At 44.3% G+C, this 24,245-nt stretch overlaps 1 protein-coding gene across 2 annotated transcripts in view; it reads left to right on the forward strand.

Annotated features, from left to right (window-relative positions):
- zmp:0000000660 (arf-GAP with Rho-GAP domain, ANK repeat and PH domain-containing protein 2) overlaps positions 1 to 24,245 on the forward strand; it is a 109,440-nt gene that overhangs the window by 7,056 nt on the left and 78,139 nt on the right. The window contains exons 4-8 of one of the 2 annotated variants that reach the window (XM_029117473.2): positions 1,773 to 1,837; positions 2,523 to 2,572; positions 4,982 to 5,392; positions 8,741 to 8,810; positions 19,775 to 19,895. In XM_029117473.2, coding sequence (XP_028973306.1) covers positions 1,773 to 1,837; positions 2,523 to 2,572; positions 4,982 to 5,392; positions 8,741 to 8,810; positions 19,775 to 19,895 — 717 coding nt within the window. The remainder of the gene's footprint in view (positions 1 to 1,772; positions 1,838 to 2,522; positions 2,573 to 4,981; positions 5,393 to 8,740; positions 8,811 to 19,774; positions 19,896 to 24,245) is intronic. The other variant, XM_029117474.2, reaches the window with a different exon arrangement.

A 24,245-nucleotide genomic window follows, 5' to 3' on the forward strand; every position in this document is an offset into this window, starting at 1 on the left:
AATCCTGGAAGTGGATTGGCTGAAAGCCAGGGTGTTCTTGGACTATAATCATATATACATCACTTCATACTGTCCTAAATGCCTTGGTAACCAGTGTAGTTTATATGGCCAATGTACCAATGCTAAGTGCTGTTTCCTCCTATAAATTGCATAGGCCCTTGACAAATGTCTTCTATCTCACTTGGTTTGGGGCAAGTTGTTCCAGGTCAAACCAGGTGACACTCCGAATGTGTCTTCATTCCTTTTCTCTCGCTTTCTCTGTGCGCGGGTGTGTGTGCGTGGGTATGTGTGTGTGTGTGTGTGTGCGCGTGCCAGGGGGTGGGTGTGTTGGTGCTTCGTGTGAGAGAGAGAGAGAGAGAATATCATGGTGGCCTGAAGGTCAGCCTAATAGATGTTGATAAATGGCTGTACAGTTTTAAAGACAGCCGACCTGACCATAGAGACATGGCGGATGATGTAGTGGGCTCTTCTCCGTCGTAGAAATACAACACGCCCACTGGGCCCATCCCGGACACTCTGCCACGGACGGCCTCCATGCTAATAGCTCGTGTCTGTACGTGCGCCTGAATCGCCGTGCGTGTTAACGTGCGTGTTAACGTGCGTGTTAATGTGCGTGTTAATGTGCGTGTTTATGTGTGTGTTAATGTGTGTGTTAATGTGTGTTTCCGTCCACCGGGGGGCGTCGGCCGGCCCTCTCCCCGTCCGCGAGGGATGGGTGAAGTCATTTTTCACCATGACAGGCAACGGTCCAAACTGGGTCGCCCCCGGGTTTTGAGACTAATGGTGTCTGGGTGGCTTCACTGTCCCCCCCATCCCCTCCCCCCCCCCCCCCCGGTACCCCACCGTACCCCGATGTGACCGCTGCTGAGGTCTCAGCTAGGCCCCTCAGACAGGGGACGTCCTTGGTAGGGCTAGTGTCTGTCTGAGAGAGAGAGAACATGTTTTTGCAGTTCTGTGGAGGAGGAAGAGGGGGACAGGTGACAGGGGAGAGAGAGGAAGAGATACGTTAGAAGAGAGGAAGATGAAGGGAGGGTGTGTATGAGAGAAAGACGGAGGCAGGAAAAGGGAGGTAGAAGGGTGGAAGGTGGCTGTAATTCTATAGTTATAACCTGTCTCTAATTCTATAGTTATAACCTGTCTCTAATACTATAATTATAACTTGTCTCTAATACTATAGTTAATCTATCTCTAATACTATAGTTAATCCATCTCTAATAGTATAGTTATAACCTGTCTCCAATACTGTAGTTATAATCTGTCTCTAATACTAGTTATTACCTGTCTCTAATACTACGGTTAATCTGTCTCTAATACTATAGTTAATCTGTCTCTAATACTGTAGTTAGCCTGTCTCTAATACTATAGTTATAACCTGTCTCTAATACTATAGTTAATCCATCTCTAATAGTATAGTTATAACCTGTCTCCAATACTGTGGTTATAATCTGTCTTTAATACTAGTTATAACCTGTCTCTAATACTATAGTTAACCTGTCTCTAGTACTATAGTTATCTTGTCTTTAACTTGTCTCCAGTACTATAGTTAAGTTGTCTCTAGTACTATAGTTATCTTGTCTTTAACTTGTCTCTAGTACTATAGTTATCTTGTCTCCAGTTCTATAGTTATCTTGTCTTCAGTTCTAACTTACTGGACCTACAATGGTACCAATGCTGGTAATATGGTCTTAGCCTATGTGACATATATACTGCATATATATATATATATATATATATATATATCTCACGTCTGTTGTGTGCCATCTCTTCCTCAGCCCAGCTGTGTCACATTGTTCCTTATGGAGAAACCTTCCTGTACAACAACCCAGACAGCCTACAGGTAAGGCTGAGAAATTCAAAAAAGTGAAGATGCAAATTTTACACGTAGACTTCTGCCAAAAATGCTACAGTTGTGTTTATTACTTACAATTTAATACAGAAGCATTATTTGCGCTCAGTGCTCTTTACTGACCTTTCATCTGACCCCTAGTTTCATCAGACACCAAGTTTCATTTGACTCCTTAAAATATGTCTGCCAATATTAGTCTTCATCCCCTATTATTTATTAAACCTACACTATTTCCAGTGTTTTACTGTTTCTCCTCCTGTGTTGTGTCCATGACATGTTACCCATTTTACAGGGCATCTAGGTGACGTGTTTACAGTTTCAGTTTCTGTGCTGATGTGTGATGTGACAGTGGTAGTAGATAGTGATGAGAGAGGAACAGGTATTTTTTGGAAATACGATTATAACCAAAAGTCTAACCCCCAACCCCCCCCCCCCCACACACACACACACACACACAGTCACACACACGGACATCCACTTCCCCTTGTGTTTCCTTTCACCGCAAACCCGAGAGTAGGGCAAACTAGAGATGCACAGTCAGTTTCACTTCGGCCTCTGAGGTTAGCAGAAATGTCACTCCAACAGCCTGGCTGCTAAGCTAACCTAGCCGCCATGGTGGCAGTTTGACCGAGCGCCTCAAGTGTTTCTCGATTGGTGATTTCTGTTCTCGTCTCAGGGACGGGGTGCTAAATTGCTGTTCAAGGCGGAAATCGAGGAGGAGTCGAGGTAAAACGAGGACACACCTTTGCACACTAATTGTGCAGTAAGGCTTACACATGTCCACACTCACATCTCACCTGCCATAAATAGCCTTTCACAGTTTTCGAATAGAGGAAAGTGTTTACTCACGTTGCCATGCTTTCTACATCATGCTGCATTTCACTGCGGAGTGGCCGTATTTTCAGTCTCCAATCTAACATTTTCCACTCGTGCCACAGTCTTTCAGTTGGTGACACCAGCACGATTTGGTCACACTCCCAATCACTTACCTTGTGTGATAATTGCTGTGAAATAAACATCTAACATATTGGTTCTGAATAAAGATGCAAGCCTGTCGCTGTGAATAACGGGGGCTATTGCTGATGTGTTTTAGACTTGTAAAGGTGATGCTCTAGTGGCTCCATGTCGTAGTTTAGCCACTGCCGAAGGTCGATGTTTGTTTCTGAAGTGCACAGACCACATTCATTGTTACCAAAACGTCACTCTGCAAAAAGCATTACTTGGAGATACGTAAATACAGTGCATTAAAGATTATTTATTATCCCACCGAAGAAACAAACAATATGAGTTCAAAATACTATTAGTTAACAATGCATTTACAGTACTGTGCAATGGTTTTAGGCAGGTGTTACCTGTAGAATACGTTAGAATGCTTTCATGTTAATGGATTATATTAATCAATTGACAAAAAGCAAAGTGAGAGAACAGAAACAAAATCTAAATCATTTCAATATTTGTTGTGACCACATTTTGCCTTCAAAACAGCATCAATTCAACTGGGTACACTTGCACAAAGTCAGGAATTTTGTAGACATATAGTCTGGTGTATTATTAAACAATTATATCAAACAGTTGCTAATGATCATCAATTCAGTATGTAGGTTGAAATACAATCATTAATTCAAACAGAAACAGCTGTGTAGGAGGAATAAAACTGGGTGAGGAGCAGTCAAACTCGGCTAACAAGGTGTGCTTGCTGAAGACAGTCCATGGCACGACTGAACACAGCGACATGGCACGACTGAACACAGCGACATGGCACGAGGTGCTTGTACTGCATCAGCAGGGTCTCTCCCAGGCAGACATTTCAAGGCAGCCAGGGGTTTCCACCGTTGAGGACTGTAGATGCAGCGGTTGGCCAAGGAAACTTACTGCAGTGGATGGAAGACACAAGGCGCTTGCTTCCCTTCCCAAGCGGTCCAGCAGTGGCCATCAGCTCAAAAGTGGGGCCCTAGTGCACCAATCTGTCCCTTTTCGGTAGGATGCCCAAGCGACCCAATGCATGAAAACACAGGAAATGGGGTGCAGAACCATAGCAGCAGGTGCTCTGGACTGATGAGTCAAAATGTGAAATATTTGGCTGCAGCAGAAGGCAGTTTGTTCACCCAGAAAGGCTGGAGAGCGATACATGAATGAGTGCCTTTAGGTAACAGTGAAGCGTGGTGGAGGTTCCTTGCAAGTTTGGGGCTGCATTTCTGCAAGTGGAGTTGGAGATTTGGTCAAAATAAATGGTCTCCCTGATGCTGAAAAGAACATGCAGATACTTATCCATCATGCAGTACCTTCAGGGAGGCATCTGATTGGCCCCAAATCTATTCTGCATGATTACAACAACCCCAAACATGCAGCGAAAGTCATTAAGAACTGTCTTCAGCGTAAAGACAGAGTCCTGGAAGTGATGATTATGGCCCCCACAGAGCCCTGATCTCAACATCATCAAGTCTGTTTGGGATTACATGAAGAGAGAGAAGCAACTGAGGCTGCCTAAATTCACAGACAAACTGTGGTTAGTTCCCCAAGATGTTTGGGCCAACCTACCTGCTGAGTTCCTACAAAAACTGTGTACAAGTGTACCTAGAAGAACATAGGCTGTTTTGAAGGCAAAGAGTGGTTTGAGTTTTCTTTTCTTCATTCACTCTGACCTATTAATTAGTCTATTTTTGAAAGCATTCTTTACAGCATTTTGTCACACTGCCTAAAATATTTTCACAATACTGTATTTGTGAGTCTGTGGTCAAAGACGACTGGGGGCTGTTGGGAGGAGGGGTGTTTGAGAGTGAGTGATTGGCTCACACGCAGCCACGCGCCCAAGTCGTGAAACAGACGCAAATAGAGTGGGGTATTAGGATGAGAATGCTTCACAAAATATAAAAAAATAAACAAGATATATTTAAGAAATAAACAAGACAAAAAAAATATTTTAAGGTGGTTTTGGTATTTTAACGTTTTTTTATCTGGAGCCCTGATAATATTGTACCAAATGTGAAACCATGTGAATCCATTTGCACGTGCATTACAAAAATGCAAATCAGTTATTATTTGTAAAAAAAAAACTTAACACAAATACTGACTGACTAAAAGACATACAGACATACAACCATATTGACGAATTGACCATGTGAACTCATGCTTAAGCCCCTCCTACAGGAAGAAGCACGCTAACACCGGTGAATCAGTGAATGACGATGAAATCCCGACTCCGCCCGGTGTCCACGACATTTACGAGGATGAGTACTCCACAGTGGACGAGTGTGCCGCCAACCTGGAACTATCTAACCAGGTTTGGTCCAAAGCTGCTGTGACGGCCACTGCGCCTCTCCCCCCTGGCCCCCCGCTTCCTGTGGCCCTCCCCAAGGTCGACGCCGTGACGATGGAGGCGTGTGACCTCTACTCGGAACCCTTTGATGCCATTGGGGGTCTGGTGAGGAACACGCTACCCAGAATACCCGTAGACCTCACGGACAATATCTCCCCCTATGCTTGCTTCTACGGGGCCCCCAAGACTCAGTTCAAGGCGGGCTGGCTGGACAAGCTGTCTCCTCAAGGGTAGGACACCACATGTTGCATGTACTGCATTCTACAGCTCTGTAGGCATTTGTCTGGGTTCTCAGTTGACTAAGAAAGTATTGGCTGCAATGAACCAACCAATGGTCCTCTACTGTGTCATCAGCTGGGTCCTTTGGACATTAGACGCCCTAGTGGGCTGGCTGCGTTTGAGTCCGGCTGTGTTTGAGTCGTAAAGGTTCGCTAGTTTAAATCTGTGCACTTACTAGGTGACCGATATTTCGTCTTCCCCTTTTAAGCCCTGGGGGGTTAAAATGAGAAAAACATTTTACTGACTGTATGGTGTAGTACTCTGGAAATCTGTGGGTTTCAATGCACTTAATTAGAAACCAGAACATTGACATGCCAGAAGCATTGGCTATGTGGGCAACCACCTCTTCCTCTTACTTTGTCAGTGCCCTACTTTTTAGCTATGAAAAACATTAACAAATATATCTAACCCATAGAAAAGTCTAAAGGCCTCTTGCAGGGTTTTATAAACTATGGTCTATGGGCCCCTGGGGTGGATAGATATTATTTAGTTATACAGCTCCGGAAGCAGTCAAGGGACCACTGAACCTTTTTTTCCCTTTATTATAGATATTATATATCTGTGCATGACCAGGTGTCACATAGATATTATTATATATCTGTGCATGACCAGGTGTCACATAGATATTATTATATATCTGTGCATGACCAGGTGTCACTTAGATATTATTATATATCTGTGCATGACCAGGTGTCACATAGATATTATTATATATCTGTGCATGACCAGGTGTCACTTAGATATTATTATATATTTGTGCATGACCAGGTGTCACCTAAATGTTATTATATATTTATGTGTGACCAGGTGTCACTTAGATATTATTTTACAGTATATCACAAAAGTTAGTACACCACTAACATTTCTTTTGTAAATATTTGAGAATATCTTTTCATGTGACAACACTGAAGAAATGACACTTTGCTGCAATGTAAAGTAGTGAGTGTACAGCTTGTATAACAGTGTAAATATGCTGTATAACAGTGTAAATAACACAACACACAGCCATTAATGTCTAAATTGCTGGCAACAAAAGTGAGTACACCCCTAAGTGAGTATGTCCAAATTGGGCCCAAAGTGTCAATATTTTGTGTGGCCACCATCATTTTCCAGCACTGCCTTAACCCTCTTGGGCATGGAGTTCACCAGAGCTTCACAGGTTGCCACTGTAGTCCTCTTCACTCCGCCATGATGACATCACAAAGCTGGTGGTTGTTAGAGACCGTGCGCTCCTCCTACTTCCGTTTGAGGATGCCCCATAGATGCTCAATAGGGTTTAGGTCTGGAGACATGCTTGGCCAGTCCATCACCTTTACCCTCAGCTTCTTTAGCAAGGCAGTGGTCGTCTTGGAGGTGTGTTTGGGGTCGTTATCAGGTTGGAATACTGCTCTGCGGCCCAATCTCCGAAGGGACAGTACATGTTGGCATTCATGGTTCCCTCAAAGAACTGGAGCTCCCCAGTCCCGGCAGCACTCATGCAGCCCCAGACCATTACACTCCCAACACCATGCATGACTGTAGGCAAGACAGACTTGTCTTTGTACTCCTCACCTGGTTGCTGCCACACACGCTTGACACCATCTGAACCAAATATGTTCATCTTGGTCTCATCAGACCACAGGACATGGTTCCAGTAATCCATGTCCTTAGTCTGCTTGTCTTCAGCAAACTGTTTGCGGGCTTTCTTGTGCATCATCTTTAGAAGAGGCTTCCTTCTGGGACGACAGCCATGCAGACCAATTTGATGCAGTGTGTTGTATGGTCTGAGCACTGAGAGGTTGACCCCCCAACCCTTCAACCTCTGCAGCAATGCTGGCAGCACTCATACGTCTATCTCCCAAAGACAAACTCTGGATATGATGCTGAGCATGTGCACTCAACGTCTTTGGTCGACCATGGCGAGGCTCTGAGTGGTTCTGAGTGGAACCTGTCCTGTTAAACCGCTGTATGGTCTTGGCCACCGTGCTGCAGCTCAGTTTCAGGGTCTTGGCCATCTTTATGTAGAGCAACAATTCTTTTTTTCAAATCCTCAGAGAGTTCTTTGCCAGGAGGTGCCATGTTGAACTTCCAGTGACCAGTATGAGGGAGTGTGAGAGTGATGACACCAAATTTAACACACCTGTTTTCCATTCGCACCTGAGACCTTGTAACATGAATGAGTCACATGACACCGGGGAGGGAAAAGTACTATTGGGCCCAATTTGGACATTTTCACTTAGGGGTGTACTCACTTTTGTTGCCAGCGGTTTAGACATTAATGGCTGTGTGTTGAGTTATTTTGAGGGGACAGAAAATGTACACTGTTGTAAAAGCTGTACACTCACTACTTTACATTGTAGCAAAGTGTCATTTCTTCAGTGTTGTCACTGTATATCTGTTCAACATTATTTAGTTATACAGTGGGGAGAACAAGTATTTGATGCTCTGCCGATTTTGCAGGTTTTCCCACTTACAATGCATGTAGAAGTCTGTCATTTTTATCATAGGTACTCTTCAACTGTGAGAGATGCATTTTATTGCATGACATAAGTATTTGATACATCAGAAAAGCAGAACTTAATATCTCTGTAATTGCAAACAAATGTTTCTGTACCAAATATTAAGTTCTTCTTTTCTTATGTATCAAATACTTATGTCATGCAATATAATGCTAATTAATTATTTAAAAATCATGCAATGTGATTTTCTGGATTTTTGTTTTAGATTCCATCTCTCACAGTTGAAGAGTACCTATGATAAAAATTACAGACTTCTACATGCTTTGTAAGTGGGATAACCTGCAAAATCGGCAGTGTATCAAATACTTGTTCTCCCCACTGTATTTCTTTGCATGACCAGGTGTCACTTTGATTTTCTTTAGTAATATGTCTGTGCATGACCAGCTGTCACTTTGATATTATTTAGTTGCCCTGGGAACTCATTATATAATATTATCATTGCATATTGGTGCTAATTTGGTATATTGTAACTACCATCTGACCATGCTCATGTTTCTATAAATATTACTGTTAGTATTAATGAATTACAAATGCTACCTTTACATTTTGTTCTTTTTGTATATTACAACACTGAAACCCTGATTAATAATTGTGAAGCTTTATGTTCTGAAACATTTTAAGAAATATACTGGAATTTTGGTGCAAAAACTTAATATGTCGTAATATTACGATATGCAAAGTGAAATGAAATACAGAAATGATTCACAGTGTAATATAATTTGATTATTAATCATTTACATTGTTTATATGGTATTGTCCACTTTTTGCTGTTCAGTCATCTCTGTTTTTTTTCACTTCCAGGAAGTGTGTCTTTCAGAAAAGATGGGTGACGTTTGATGGAGACAACCTCTTTTATTACAACAATGATAAGGTCAGTGGAACACACATACAAACCAGGTTATTACAATATATTTATACATATATACTGTACACAGTGCTCTCCACAATTGGCGCCCTAGGTAACATGCTCTTGTAAACCACAATATTGATGGAATATCCAATGGGTAATTTGATAACACAAAACAAAAACGGTCAATATCTTGGTAGCGTAATTGTGCTTGGGTTACAGTGTTAAGTCTGTTTGGATAAGTCTCTGTCATCCTTGCACACCTGGATTTTGCAGTTTTATCCCCCTTTGCAGAAGAGTTCCAGCACAGTCAGATTGCGATTGGATCACCAGTGCGCATCCATCTTTAGGTCAGTCCATAGATTTCCTTAGGCTTGTGGTCCTGGATCTGAATGGGTAATTCCAGGAAATGTATTTTCCTTTTCGCAAGCTGTTTCTTTTTGTGTGAAAAGGTGAAATTCTTCTTTAACTTCAGCTTTTTGGCAGTTGACACGCAGGTTTGTCGCTATTCATTACCCCCCTCTATCCTGACCAGAGCCCCCATACCCACTGAAGATTAGCAGCCCCATAGCATGATGCTGCCGCCACCATGCTTAACAGTATGGTTTTCCAACATGGTTTTGGGATAATTATTGTGTCTATTACATCTTTTTTGTGAGGAAATGCCTTTCGTCTTACCACCCTTCCCCGCAGCTCAGATTTATACCAACAATGGTTGCAATGTCCCCAGTTTTTGCCAAAATTTCCGCAGCTCGTTCAAGGTTGCGATTGGCCTCTTTTGGTAGCTTTCTCTGATGCCCATCGTTTCCTCTACTACACGTCTTCACACCCTCGTCATCATTATCTGAAGAAAGGTGTTTTAATCCAATCCTCTGATCCACCCGCCCCCCCCGACTACACATTCCGGCCCATCCAAGCCGCGAGGGCCCCTTCCCTCGCCCCGTCATCATTACAGTGGCACTGCAACGACTCAGAGTTGAGGACGGAGTGACAGTCTGTCAGGCTTCGACGGGGCACCAGCCTCTGTGCCCGGGCATGCACTGCAATGCATCGACGTTGGCACCGCACCAGCTCTGGAGCATGAGGGATGAGGAGTGTCTTTACAGCCTCGCTCAGCAAATATCGCCCTCCCTCCCGCCGCCTCCCTCGTCTCTGTTTCTGTCTGTCTGGCTTCCTGTTCTAGTGTGAAGGTTAAAGTTACGCTGAGTGCGGCTGGTCTGGAAGGATTGCGAGGTGAGAGGGAAATGAAAGCCTGCAGCTTGAAGTGAGAACAGACCAGAGACTGATAGAATGCTATGAGTGTAACCTTCACAAGTTTGGGTTTAGACTTCACACTGTTTATTGCGCCACTATATTCGTCACTCCTTTTCTACAGTCATTTGCTCTTAGTCTCGTCAGGTGTGGGATGTCATGGACACAAGTGGCTTCGGAATGAAGGGATGAGACTTTGGCCTAAGCTGTCGCATGAGGGGTTGAGGTTTTGACACTAAGATGTAGCGTTGAAGGGAAAAGTATTGACAGTAAACCGCAGATTATTTATACAGTAGAATGAACATGATTGGATAGTGGCACTCCTTGTCCTTTTCACATTATTTAAAGTCCTAATAGGTAGAATTCATGCATTGTGAAATCAGAAACGTACATAACATTTCTGCGGTAACTGTGGGATTATTGTGCTTCACAGTATTATGAACATTTCCACGATATTCAAACTGTTTGAGATGCACCTAATGTGATTTCTTGGGGATTCGTATTTTTCTTATTCGTAGTGAACCGAACGGTACCGGGGCCACAGAGCACGGTTTGGTACACACTGCAAACCGAACAATACTTCATATTATAGCTAGGAAAATATGTATACAATATACTGTAAAAAAATATTATTGCATAAACTGTGGCGTATGAATTAACGTGGGAAATATATTCACAAAGTAATAACGTTGTCTTTAAATTAATACAATACATTTTCTCAGGTAGAGATTAGGTGATCAAATACTTATGTCATGCAATAAAATGCTAATTAATTAGTTTTAGATTCCGTCACTCACAGTTGAAGAGTACCTATGATAAAAATGACAGACCTCTCCGTGCTTTGTAAGTGGGAAAACCTGCAAAAATCAAATATTTGTGTATCAAATACTTGTTCTCCCCACTGTATGCTTTAAGTGACAGTATGGACATTAAGTGAAACAGTACCAACTTGTCTATGTCTGTGTAGATAACAGGACCTGAATGGTTGAATGTAAATGTGGACATGTTGTAGTGCCAGTGAGAGGCAGTGATGGGATGGAGGGGTGGTTTTAAATGCAAAATGTCTTTGCCTTCAGTTCACCTATAGCTTCCAGATGGGCGTTCAGTTATACATATTGTTCCATTAACACCTGCTTTACTTTAAGTATGCACTCAATCTTTTTTATTTGTTTATTGTCACTTGATGTGCAATACGTCTAGTTCATTACCCATATATATTGCACCCTCCAGAACAATTGGTGTAATTGGTAAAGATTAGCAAAAAAAGAAGGCTATGAAAAATGTCATTTTTGTTCATTAGCCTGATCTAGCACTCAAAGTATAAGAAAAATCTAACCTTTAATTACATGTTAATTAAATAATATTTCTCAAAGTCATGTGTGTTATTATCATTCGCTAGATCAGTGGTTTCACAGTGTTGATAGATCCCCCAGCCGTTTCACAGTGTTGTTGTAGCCCTGAACTGGCTCATCTGAATCAAGTAGCCAAGGCCTCCATAATTAGTTAAGGTAATTCAGGTGGGCCATCTCTGGGATCCATCAAATATCCATCTCTGGGATCCATCAAATATCCATCTCTGGGATCCATCAAATATCCATCTCTGGGATCCATCAAATATCCATCTCTGGGATCCATCAAATATCCATCTCTGGGATCCATCAAATATCCATCTCTGGGATCCATCAAATATCCATCTCTGGGATCCATCAAATATCCATCTCTGGGATCCATCAAATATCCATCTCTGGGATCCATCAAATATCCATCTCTGGGATCCATCAAATATCCATCTCTGGGATCCATCAAATATCCATCTCTGGGATCCATCTAATATCCATCTCTGGGATCCATCTAATAAAGGGAAAGGCTGGGCGTCCCCAGGAGATGTTTGAGAACCACTGGGCTGGGTTGACGTCTAACATCTCCTGGTACTTCATGGAGTCCATGTTGCCATGTATCCTAACCAGGTTTCCAGGGCCTTTGGGAGTAAAACAGCCCCACAACATCACACATCCTCCATCGTTACTCACAGTGGGGATGAATATATTTTTCTTAATAATATTTTGTATTGGTGAGTGTAGAATCATTCTTCTGGCTTGATGTCTAAATAGCTTGCTACCATCGAGGTGGTTTATACTTGGTGACCCTGATATTCGACCAACTTCTGCAATTCTCCAGCTGACCCTTTGGTTTTACCTCTGGGTCTTATTCACTCTGTGTGGTGTCAAAATACACTTGGTCCTCAACCAGACCAGTTCATCACAGCGTCCGTTGATTTAAAACTTTGCAGTTATTTACCTACTATGGATAGGAATAATTTTGGGCATTTAACTATATTCTTTATAGACTTTTGTCTATGTTATGAACGTCAGCAACCTGCTGTTGTCATAAGAAGCAAAGCCATTAGTGCATTATAATCGAATCAGTCTTTTTAAAACCATCTGGTTGTCCAAATGGAACAAATGCAGACACTCATGTCAAGATTGATGTGTGTTAGAGTGATGGTCCAAACCTCTAAGCCTGGGGACGTAAGGTACTGATCGTTTTCATAGCTCTTAGAAATGTTGCTCAAAACATTTATATATTATGTATATATTATATACACATAACCCTCTAATTGTTGTACATTTTTGTTTTTATACTTGGTGTATCACCGGAGGACATATAAAGGCTCTTTTGTTGAGGAGGGAGGTTTTTATGCTGATCTGCGTTACTTGTTTGACTAATAATTGCCATTGACCTGCTGATACAATACTGTCAAAGTACTTAAGTGCCAAAGTGTCATGTGTTCCAATTTGAAACAGATTTTGGTGCTCTTCAATGTTCCTGCCATAATGTCTGACGTCAAAAAAGCAAGCCTACAATGAGAAAATAACAGGTTTTCATCTAAATATGTAAGTTCCTATTCAGAGCGTTTCACGAAGAAAATGAACAACAAACTCCAAAGGACAAGTGTTGTGGCGCAAGCCACAATCATCTGGCCCCGCGATGACATTGTCAAGCCCGAAGGATATCATATACTGCACACGTCTGTCGGTTTTCCACCACCTCCCTTTGGCTAGAACACGTTGTGTCGTGTCCCCCGCTGACCCTCACCAGACCGGGCAGAACTTTTAAATGAAAAGCGTTCGTCGTCGTGGTGACCTCAGCAGACCCACCCCAGGCTACGCTGGCACTTTTCCGCTGCGACATTCCCGGGCGTCCCGGTCAGCGGTGTGAGCCTTGCCCGCCGGCCGATCGTTAATCACTGACTAATTATATCTCCCCTTACGGCTGTCCCCTGTTCGTTTATTTTTTTTTTCCATTGGGTTTGTCCCGTTGTTTATTGGGACGCGCTCGTTTGTACCAAAGGATGTCAGTGACAGGGAGGCGGGGGGGGGGGGGAGAGGGGCGACAGGTCAGAGGTTTTATGTTCCCTGTGACAGTGGGTGTTTGTCGGGGTTACCGCGGTGATACGGCTGGGGGTGGGGAGGTGCGTGTGCGCATTCATGTGCGTGCGTAGGCGTGTTTGTGCGTGCGTATCGGTGTGATGGGTTACTACCGCGTGGGACCGTGTTTTATTTCTTTGATTATTTTTTGTTCCGTTTTATCCGTTTTTGGTTCATAGCCAACGCCGCATAGCAGCAACTCATAGTGGACTCGGGACTGTCGATGTCGAGAAATGTTTTTTCCCCCGAAGCACGTCCAATGACATTCTGGTTGATATCACGCTGCTCGTTCAACCAGGATGTCTAGACGTTAATCCTTGAGCTTTCTCATACTGGCACCACCTCCACGCAGGGCCCCTGAGCTCATCCACGAGTGGGATTCAAACCCTGGTCATGCGATGACGCGGCACAATGATCTTTTGACTTTAAAAGTGGTTTAGTGAATGCAAAGTCAGTCTGTCTCTGGAGCAGGGCTGGAGATCTGTTAGCATTATGGGTGAAGGTCCGCGTCACCTTCTCTGTCCTTCCGCATCAGAAGGGGACGGGGCTTCACATCACCACAGTGGGTCGGCGCTGCCCGGGAGCAATGAAACCGACAGAGGGCAGATTGGCACTCTGTCAATGGCAACTTATGTAAGAGGCTGGGAGGGAAGGACAAGGAGGGGGAAGAGTTAGGGATGAAATAAACTGTGTGTGTGTCAGTGTTTTCCTTTAGTCATGTATTTGGCTCCTCCTGCAGTATCAGGGTTATTGATTTCTCGTTATGCCTGAGATGTGTTAACGAATCTAACCATTCCTTGATGTGTCGGGGTACTAAAAAAAAAAGAATCACCCTTGACACCTCTCCAATGCATTGTGGGAAACTTTGATGAACTTTCCCTTAATTTTCTTACTTTACTTACTTTCCAGCTGTCACTCTCTCATCCAGTCACTGCAACCTTTTTTTAATGATCTCCAATGGTCCAACACAAACGCAGTCACCGCCACATCCCTGTCGGGTGGATGTCATCAGTGCCGTGGGAGAGGGGAGGCTTTGGCGTTCTCACCCCCCTCTCCCCCACCCACCCAGAGGATTTCCCTCACTGATGCTAGGTGTCAATATCCTCCTTTCGTCTGATTTCGTCAACTTCTGGATTGGCTCCCAGACATCTAGGGGCCTCCAGAGTCTGTACGGGGCCCTCCACAGGACCTTTTGTTTGGGGGGGGGGGCGATCTGATGTCACATGTGAGCGTGTGTGTGAAAGCACTTGCCCAATAGCTCTGATTTTGTGTGTGTGTGTGTGTGTGTGTGTGTGCGATGTACGAGAGATAAAGAGATCAATGATTCCTCTGGCTGTCTGAGTGTCACTGAAAAGCCACGCTAATCCCCCTCTTTTTCTGCCTATCTCTCTCTCCCCCTCTCTCTCTTTTCCTCAAACCTCACTATTCTTATCAGTGCATTTGCTTTTTGTACTTTGCAGAACTGGATTGTTGTCTCTGGATTCCATGCTGTCTCATAATTTGATGTGCGTGTTGGTAGCCATTTATAACCATACGTTTTCTTCCTGTGCCATCCCAGCGAAGATGAAGTGTCTCTTTCAGTAAATGCAACACTATCAAGGGCACATCGCTGTCGTTGTTTTTCTAAATCAATTTACACCTTAACGTTTGTTTGTTTCTTGTATACATTTAAAAGATTCACATTCATGTTTGAAGTCATTGCTAGCGTTCTAGCAAAGCCACTCTGCCAGTTTGTCCAAACGGTTGTTTTTCTGACCGCAGTTTGATGGTATCACCAGAGGGTGTCCCCATGCCTCCACTGATCAGTTCCTGGAGGTTGTTGGTCTGTAGGTCTCTGTCGGTGAGTCTGTCTGGCGCTCTTTTCGTCTGTCTTTCTTTCTGTATCAGTCTCTCTGCAGATCAGTTGTTCTGGACCATCAGTCGGTTGGTCTGTCTTTCTGTTGGTCTGTCGTCGTTTGGTCTGTCGTCGTTTGGTTGCCATGCAGCAGATGAAGAGCGAAGGGTGGTTTTGGATCCTCCTGTTTTCTCCTCTCCTCTCTACTCCTTTCCTCTCGTCTCTTCTCTCCTGTCCTATCTTCACCTCTCTTGTCATCTCCTCTGTATTCCTGTCCTCTCCTCTCTCGTCCGGACTCTCTCGTTGCGGGCTTTTCAGTCCGTAACCTTACTTTCTTCCTGAATGTGTCTTTGTAGACCAGCAAAGGAGTGTGTTATTTTACAAACAAATGCTGACACACACACACACACACATTTGGTAAAACACACACACACAGTAGCATACAATCAAACTACACAAAAGGAAGGGAAGAAAACAACAGAGGGAAGAGGAGGTAAAAGTGGTGGGTAAAAGGGAGCAAGAGGGATGGAGAGATTGACAGAGGAGTACAGGACAGAGAGGAACAGAGGAGTAAAAGGTTTGTCTATTGCCATGAGTGACAGATATGAACGTCTCATTGCTCCCCAGGTGGTGGTCTGGACCTGGCTGCCAAACCTGTGTGTGGCGTGTGTATCTAGTGTGTGTGTCTGTTGTGTGATGTGGCGTGTGTATCTAGTGTGTGTGTCTGTTGTGTGATGTGGTGTGGTGTCTGAGGGGCTTGTTAGACCACCACTGATGTTGATCTCAACTGCCGCCTCCTCTGAATCAGTCCGTTTGGTATTTAAAGATGCTGCTCACCATTAAAACTGCTGTTCTTACCCAGGACCCCTAAATACACAATTAAAACAATGAATTACACACAGCCCCACGTAATTATCAGCACTTAGCGGCGGCGCGGCGCTTCTACTTTGTTTATGTCTATTCATACTCCATCAGGAGAGAGGTGGAGGGAATGATGGACGGGATTTGGGGGGGGGGGGGGGGGGGTGAGGGACAGGGAGAATGAGGGAGGAAGTGAAACAGATATGGAGAAGGGGGGAAGGAAACGGAAAGAGAGAGGGAGAGAGGGGGATTGAGTGAGAGCGACGGAGAGAGGGGTAATGAGCTCTTCATTAAAATTTGCTAAAAGTTCAAAGCTCTGTGGCGGCTGGTGCGGGTGTCTCTGTGCTACCACGGTAAATGAGTACCACAGTAAAATCCCAGGGAGAGGAGAACATGCTCCGTGTCAGTAATTAGGGTTAGCTGCTCCCTGCCATTGTTAACACCGCACCTTCATTTGAGTGGAAGGACCCCTCACTGACCCTTTTAGGCTTCTTCATTTCTGACGTCTTTCTTTTTCTTTCAGCGACTGTCTTTGCCTCCCAGTGCGTCGGGCTGTTTTTGGGTCTCTGTTCTTTTTTTATTTTTTTTTCACATGTAACCCCCTCAATCTCTCATCCGATCTCTCTCTCTCATATGTCTCTCGTCCCTCTCTCTGTCTAACCATCTCTCTCTCTCATATGTCTCTCGTCCCTCTCTCTGTCTAACCACCTCTCTCTCATATGTCTCTCATCCCTCTCTCTGTCTAACCATCTCTCTCTCATATGTCTCTCATCCCTCTCTCTGTCTAACCATCTCTCTCTCTCATATGTCTCTCATCCCTCTCTCTGTCTAACCATCTCTCTCTCTCATATGTCTCTCATCCCTCTCTCTGTCTAACCATCTCTCTCTCTCATATGTCTCTCGTCCCTCTCTCTGTCTAACCATCTTTCTCTCATATGTCTCTCATCCCTCTCTCTGTCTAACCATCTCTCTCTCATATGTCTCTCATCCCTCTCTCTGTCTAACCATCTCTCTCTCTCAAATGTCTCTCGTCCCTCTCTCTGTCTAACCATCTCTCTCTCATATGTCTCTCATCCCTCTCTCTGTCTAACCATCTCTCTCTCATATGTCTCTCGTCCCTCTCTCTGTCTAACCATCTCTCTCTCTCATATGTCTCTCATCCCTCTCTCTGTCTAACCACCTCTCTCTCATATGTCTCTCGTCCCTCTCTCTGTCTAACCACCTCTCTCTCATATGTCTCTCGTCCCTCTCTCTGTCTAACCACCTCTCTCTCATATGTCTCTCATCCCTCTCTCTGTCTAACCATCTCTCTCTCATATGTCTCTCATCCCTCTCTCTGTCTAACCATCTCTCTCTCTCATATGTCTCTCATCCCTCTCTCTGTCTAACCATCTCTCTCTCTCATATGTCTCTCATCCCTCTCTCTGTCTAACCATCTCTCTCTCTCATATGTCTCTCGTCCCTCTCTCTGTCTAACCATCTTTCTCTCATATGTCTCTCATCCCTCTCTCTGTCTAACCATCTCTCTCTCATATGTCTCTCATCCCTCTCTCTGTCTAACCATCTCTCTCTCTCAAATGTCTCTCGTCCCTCTCTCTGTCTAACCATCTCTCTCTCATATGTCTCTCATCCCTCTCTCTGTCTAACCATCTCTCTCTCATATGTCTCTCGTCCCTCTCTCTGTCTAACCATCTCTCTCTCTCATATGTCTCTCATCCCTCTCTCTGTCTAACCACCTCTCTCTCATATGTCTCTCATCCCTCTCTCTGTCTAACCATCTCTCTCTCATATGTCTCTCATCCCTCTCTCTGTCTAACCATCTCTCTCTCATATGTCTCTCATCCCTCTCTCTGTCTAACCATCTCTCTCTCATATGTCTCTCATCCCTCTCTCTGTCTAACCATCTCTCTCTCATATGTCTCTCATCCCTCTCTCTGTCTAACCATCTCTCTCTCTCATATGTCTCTCATCCCTCTCTCTGTCTAACCATCTCTCTCTCATATGTCTCTCATCCCTCTCTCTGTCTAACCATCTCTCTCTCTCAAATGTCTCTTGTCCCTCTCTCTGTCTAACCATCTCTTTCTCGAACGTCACTCCCTCAGTTGTCGGGTGGAAGGAGGAGTCCCTGGCTAAATCTTCACAGGGGTATTTCAAGCCTGTACGGAATCCGGAAACAGTGTTTGGGTGTCAAGGTCACGGACTTAATTAAGGAACGTATGGAGGGACAGAGAGAAGCATCCAGTCACCCCGCCCAGTCATTCTGTCCCTCCTTCTTGTCAACACACACACACACACACAGTATTACATTATAATACAATAAAGTTACAACATTCCTCTGCTGGGAGAATCAGATTCAGGTCAACCCTATTTGGGAGGGGAGGAGAGGGAGGGGAGAGAGAGCGAGAGGGAGAGAGGAAGGCGTTGGGTGTTTTTATCTACCGTACTTTGCAATGATAATGACATTATTGCTATGAATAATGCAGCGTCTGCCTGGGCCTCTATTCCGCTACAGCACCCAGAAATAATGTCCTGTTAATTCACTGTGTGGAGAGAGAGAATCTTATGGAAACGTAATGTACTTACGGTCCTTCACCAACACCACCTTCAGGGACTTCTTTGGAGATTTTAACTGTATTAACTTTTTTTTTTTTACTATAGATATAACTTTTAACTTGTGTCTGTAAAAAGTAACCTTTAACTGGTATATTAGAGTAAATTGCCATTTGAGGACAGGTACTGCATATTATAGTAAAATGGATTGTGAGGACAGGTATATTAAATAAAATGTGAATGTGTTCATAGGTACTCGATATTAAAGTAAATGCGAATGTGAGGACAGACATATTACAGTAAATTGGAATGTGAGGACAGATATGTTACAGTAAATTAAAATGTGAGGACAGAAATATTACAGAAAATTAGAATGTGAGGACAGATATATTACAGAAAATTAGAATGTGAGGACAGATATATTACAGGAAATAAGAATGTGAGAACAGATATATTACAGGAAATTAGAATGCGAGGACAGATATATTCCAGGAAATTTTACTGCGAGGACAGATATATTACAGGAAATTAGAATGCGAGGACAGATATATAACAGGAAATTAAAATACGAGGACAGATATATTACAGGAAATTAGAATGCGAGGACAGAGATATTACAGGAAATTAGAATGCGTGGACAGATATATTACAGGAAATTAGATTGTGAGGACATATATATTACAGGAAATTAGATTGTGAGGACAGATATATTACAGGAAATTAGAATGCGAGGACAGATATATTACAGGAAATTAGAATGCGAGGACAGATATATTACAGGAAATTAGTATGCGTGGACAGATATATTACAGGAAATTAGTATGCGTGGACAGATATATTACTGTAGTATGTTTCTGTAAACAATGCCTCTGTCACGTCTTGACAATACTACTGTACATTAGTCCTGCTTTCACATTGTTTTCAGTGTCCGCTTGTAGATGCTCAACATATTGTTTATCCGTTTGATAAGCGACTGCTTGCTAAGGTGAGGGTGTTTTAATGTGGGTTAGGGTTGGTTGATATGGACCGTCTAAATAATGGTTGGGTGTCTTGTTTGTCCGCAGGAGGTTTACTCCAAAGGTCTGATCCCATGCAGTGTGATGAAGAAGGTACGAGCCCAAGGGGACAACCGCTTTGAAGTGGTCACCTCGCTGAGGACCTTCGTCTTCCGGGCGGAGGGGGAAGGTAAATGTCGTGCGCGCGTCTCACCGCCCAGCGGGACCACGCCCGGGGTGATTTCATCCTTTTATCAGTCTTAATGTACTGGAGGGGTCCGGCCGGAAGTGGACGTCGATCAGTCAGCCAGTCAATGACGTTCGGGGGCCCTTTACAGTAACAACTCCCTGTCACTCATCCTCTCCTGCTGTTTATAGACTGCGGTGTGGGCTTGGTGAGTGGCATGGCCTTTCAGTGTCTTTCTCACGATCTCATCTCAACCACTTTCCCCTCGGTCTAGTTTTTACTGGATGCTTTATCGGTCTGCATGGCTACCGCTTTCTGATTCCTCCCTCCCTCTCTCTCTCTCTCCCCTCTCTCTCTCTCTCTCTCTCTCTCTCCCCCCCTCCCACGCACAGACACATCACCCTCTATTCCTCTATTTTCGACCAGAATAGGGATGGAGCTTGGCCCGTGTAAACATCTCAGCCAGTAAGGGTGGTTATCGGTCCGTCCTAATGAGAGGATACAGAGATATTTTCACTCCGTAGCCCCTCCCTTTACAGCCAAACCGCCCCTTGCCGTGTCTCATGCACGCTAGTTCATCGCCACAAAGACTAGCGCTTTCTTCCGTGTGTCTATGTGCGCAAGCGGGTGTTGTAAGTCTCTTTGTTTATGTATATGTGTGTTTGTGGTGGGTGTGTTTGTGTGTGTGGTGGGTGTGTTTGTGTGTGTGGTGGGTGTGTGTGTGTGTTTGTGGCGGGTGTGTTTGTGTGTGTGTGTGTGTGTGTGTGTACTGTAGGTCAGGCTGACAGTCTCATTATGGAAAGCTAGTTGTACTGTACATGATTAAGGGAATATGTTGTCAAGGCAACAACAGTGACCATTGTGTGAGTGTTTGTTTGAGCGTGTGTGTTTGTTTGTTTGAGTGTGTGGTTGTTTGTATGTGTGTGTGTGTGTGTGTGTGCACGCTTAAGAGAGTAAGGTCATAACATGAAGCATGATCTGATGTCTTACAGCCAATAACACGTCCATCTACACATTATTGATGTTTCTATGCTTTCAGTTGTGGTGTGAATATTTGACTCAGGCTGATCTGTGTATTGAATGAGAGCTAATCAGAGTTGATGTTAATGGTTCATCATTAAAGGCCTTGTTAGGTCAGCCTATCTCGTTAGCCCAGTGTTTCTCAACCCTTCTCCTGGACACCCCCTGCCCTGCATGTTTTAGATCTATCCCTGCCCTAACATACCTGATGTAGCTCATCAAGGACTTGATAATGAGCTGATCATTTGAATCAGGTGTGACAGAGCAGGGAGACATGCAGGGCAGGGGGGAACCCAGGAACAGGGTTGAGACACACTGGGTTAGCCCATTCATCATAAACTGGATCCAGAACCCAAACCTTTCACAATTTTGGCTTCCTGAGGGATCCCCTTTTGACTGATCAGATCAGATTTGGAAATTATGTGAAAAGATCTGACGTGATTGATCAAAGTACTGAACCAACAGGGGGGGAAATGATCTGAATTGGACTGCAATTCTAAACATCTTAAGACTTCAAGTGATTCTCAGACCTGGACTTAAACCAACACCCATCACGTGATTCTCAGACCTGGACTTAAACCAACACACATCTCTACGGAAAGGCCATTGAGCTGCAGTATTCCTGTATGAACATATGAATTTCAAAATGTAACTTCTAATCCAACAAGCATAGATGAAATGAAATTGAAACCAAACACAGGGCCCGGTCCCAGGCACGTACTGGAGCTTCCCATCTTCTGTCCGGGTTGGGTCACGCTGGTTATCCCTCTCTCTTGGTCAGAGAGGCCTCACCGTCGACAGATCGCTGCTCTCTGTCCGGTTCTTGTGTCTGGTCCCGGGGCATTGGTGTGCAGCATGCTCCACATTCACACCACCCGGTGGTTCGACTTCATACATCACACATGGCCCACTTGACAGTGGGTGGGTGGGTTGTTGGGTGGGGGGTGGGGTCGGGGGGGGTTGGGGTTTGATGTTGAGCAGTGGAGACGGCATGGGTTTGGGTAAAGTCTCACACAGAAATAGTAGAATAGAGAGGCAGGGATGGAGAGAGAGAGAGAGAGAGAGAGAAAGGGGGAGAGAGTGAACGAGAGAGAGGAATGCTTGGCCAGGTCACCTCATGCATCTTTAAGCAGGCCTCTGGACCAGACTGAGAGAGTCATCAATCTTTGGGCAAACATGAGAGCCTAGGAAAAAAGGGGGAGGGGGGGAGAAAGGGGGGGGTGGCAGAAATAGAGGGACAGAGAGACGAAGTGATGGGAGGACAGAAGAATGAAGAGGGATATAGAGAGGAATAAATAGATGGAGGGATGAGAGATTGAAGAAGAAATGGATGTAGAGGTGGAGCTGTAGAAAGGGAAGAATTGAAACACGACAGTAGATAGGTTGCAAAAGGAAAAGCGATGGCAAAACCACAGTTTTACAAACGGAAGTGGGGGAGGGAGGACAACAGGGAGGGAGGTGGGGTGGGGAGTGATTGAAGGACTTCTAATGCGAGGAGAAAGCAGAAGCGGTTGTCCCCCCTGGGCTCGTACCTTCTTCATCACACTGCATGGGATCAGACCTTTGGAGTAAACCTCCTGCGGACAAACAAGACACCCAACCATTATTTAGACAGTCCATATCAACCAACCCTAACCCACATTAAAAAACCCTCACCTTAGCAAGCAGTCGCTTATCGAACAGATAGTGACTTACACTGACTGTGTGTGTGTGCCAGAGGAGAACACAATACACCGATCAGCCATAACATTATGACCACCTGTCTAATATTGTCTAGGTCCCCCTTTTGCCGCCAAAACGGCCCTGACCCCTTCGAGGCATGGACTCCACTAGACCTGTGAAGGTGTGCTGTGGTATCTGTCACTAAGACATTAGCAGCAGATCGTTTAAGTCCTGTAAGTTGCGAGGTGGGGCCTCCAAGGATCGGACTTGTTTGTCCAGCACATCCCACAAATGCTCGACTGGATTGAGATCTGAGGAATTTGGAGGCCAAGTCAACACCTTGAACTCATTGTTGTCTTCCTCAAACCATTCCTTGCTTTGTTGCAGGGCGCATAATCCTGCTGAAAGAGGCCAATGCCATCAGGGAATACTGTTGCCATGAAAGGGTGCACATGGTCTGCAACAATACTCAGGTAGGTGGTACGTGTCAAATTAACATCCACATGAATGGCAGGACCCAAGGTTTCCTCATGCCTTGTGTTCTCCAGGTAATCAGCGCACACGTGATCAGCCATCCACGTGATATAAAAGGAAACATGATTCATCAGTCCAGGCCACCTTCTTCCATTGCTCCATGGTCCAGTTCTGATGCTCACATGCCCATTGTAGGTGTTTTTGGCAGTGGAGCATGGGGTGTGTTCTGACACCTTTCTGACAGTACCCGCATTAAATTTTTCAGCAATTTGAGCTACATTAGCTTGTCTGTTGGATCGGACCACACAAGCCAGCCTTCGCTCCCCACATGCATCAATTAGACTTGGCTGCCCATGATCCTGTCATTGGTTAACAGCTTTTCCTTCCTTGGACGACTTTTGATAGGTATGGACCACTGCAGACCGAGAACACCCCACAGGGGCTGCAGTTTTGAAGATGCTCTGACCTAGTCATCTAGCCATCACATTTTGTCCCTTGTCAAAGTCGCTCAGATCCTTACACTTTCCCATCCTGCTTCTGACACATCAACTTTGAGGACTGGATGCTAACTTGCGGTCTAATATATCCCTCCCACTGACAGGTGCCATGATAACGAGATTATCAGTGTTATTCACGTCATTCACGTCACCTGTCAGTGGTCATAATGTTATGGCTGATCTGTGTATATTTAGGGAGAAACAACAGCTACAGAATCAGGTGGACAGTTAATGGAGATCAGTTAATGGTAGAAAACATTCATTAAAATGTGAGAGCAGTGTAATAGCTAGAACTCTTGGATTTTTTTTAATGATTGAAGTATTTTCACTGGAACCTCAAGGTACCAACCGGGAGCAGAATGGAAGTGGGTAGGACCTACCTAAATGTGACAATATAAGCTCTAGTTTCTGTGCAGTAAATAATGTACGACAGGTGTTTGCACTTGCTTGTCCATTTGCACAGGAAGAGGGTGTGGGGAACCAGTCGTCTGTCTCTTCACAAGGGCTTTTCAAAATCACACACTTCCATGTTAACCTCAGAGAGAGAGGGAGAGACACAGGGCAAGAGTGAGAGACTGATGATTAGAAACAGTGTGTTTGTATTGTAAAAGGATTTTAAAAGGGCCCACTGATAAAAAAAAAAAAACAGGCGGGGCATGTAGAAAACAATTAACGAGCCAAACAAGTTAGAGTCTGCGAT

This window comes from Esox lucius, chromosome 24, assembly GCF_011004845.1.
Source record: "Esox lucius isolate fEsoLuc1 chromosome 24, fEsoLuc1.pri, whole genome shotgun sequence".
Classification (NCBI taxonomy): domain Eukaryota; kingdom Metazoa; phylum Chordata; class Actinopteri; order Esociformes; family Esocidae; genus Esox; species Esox lucius.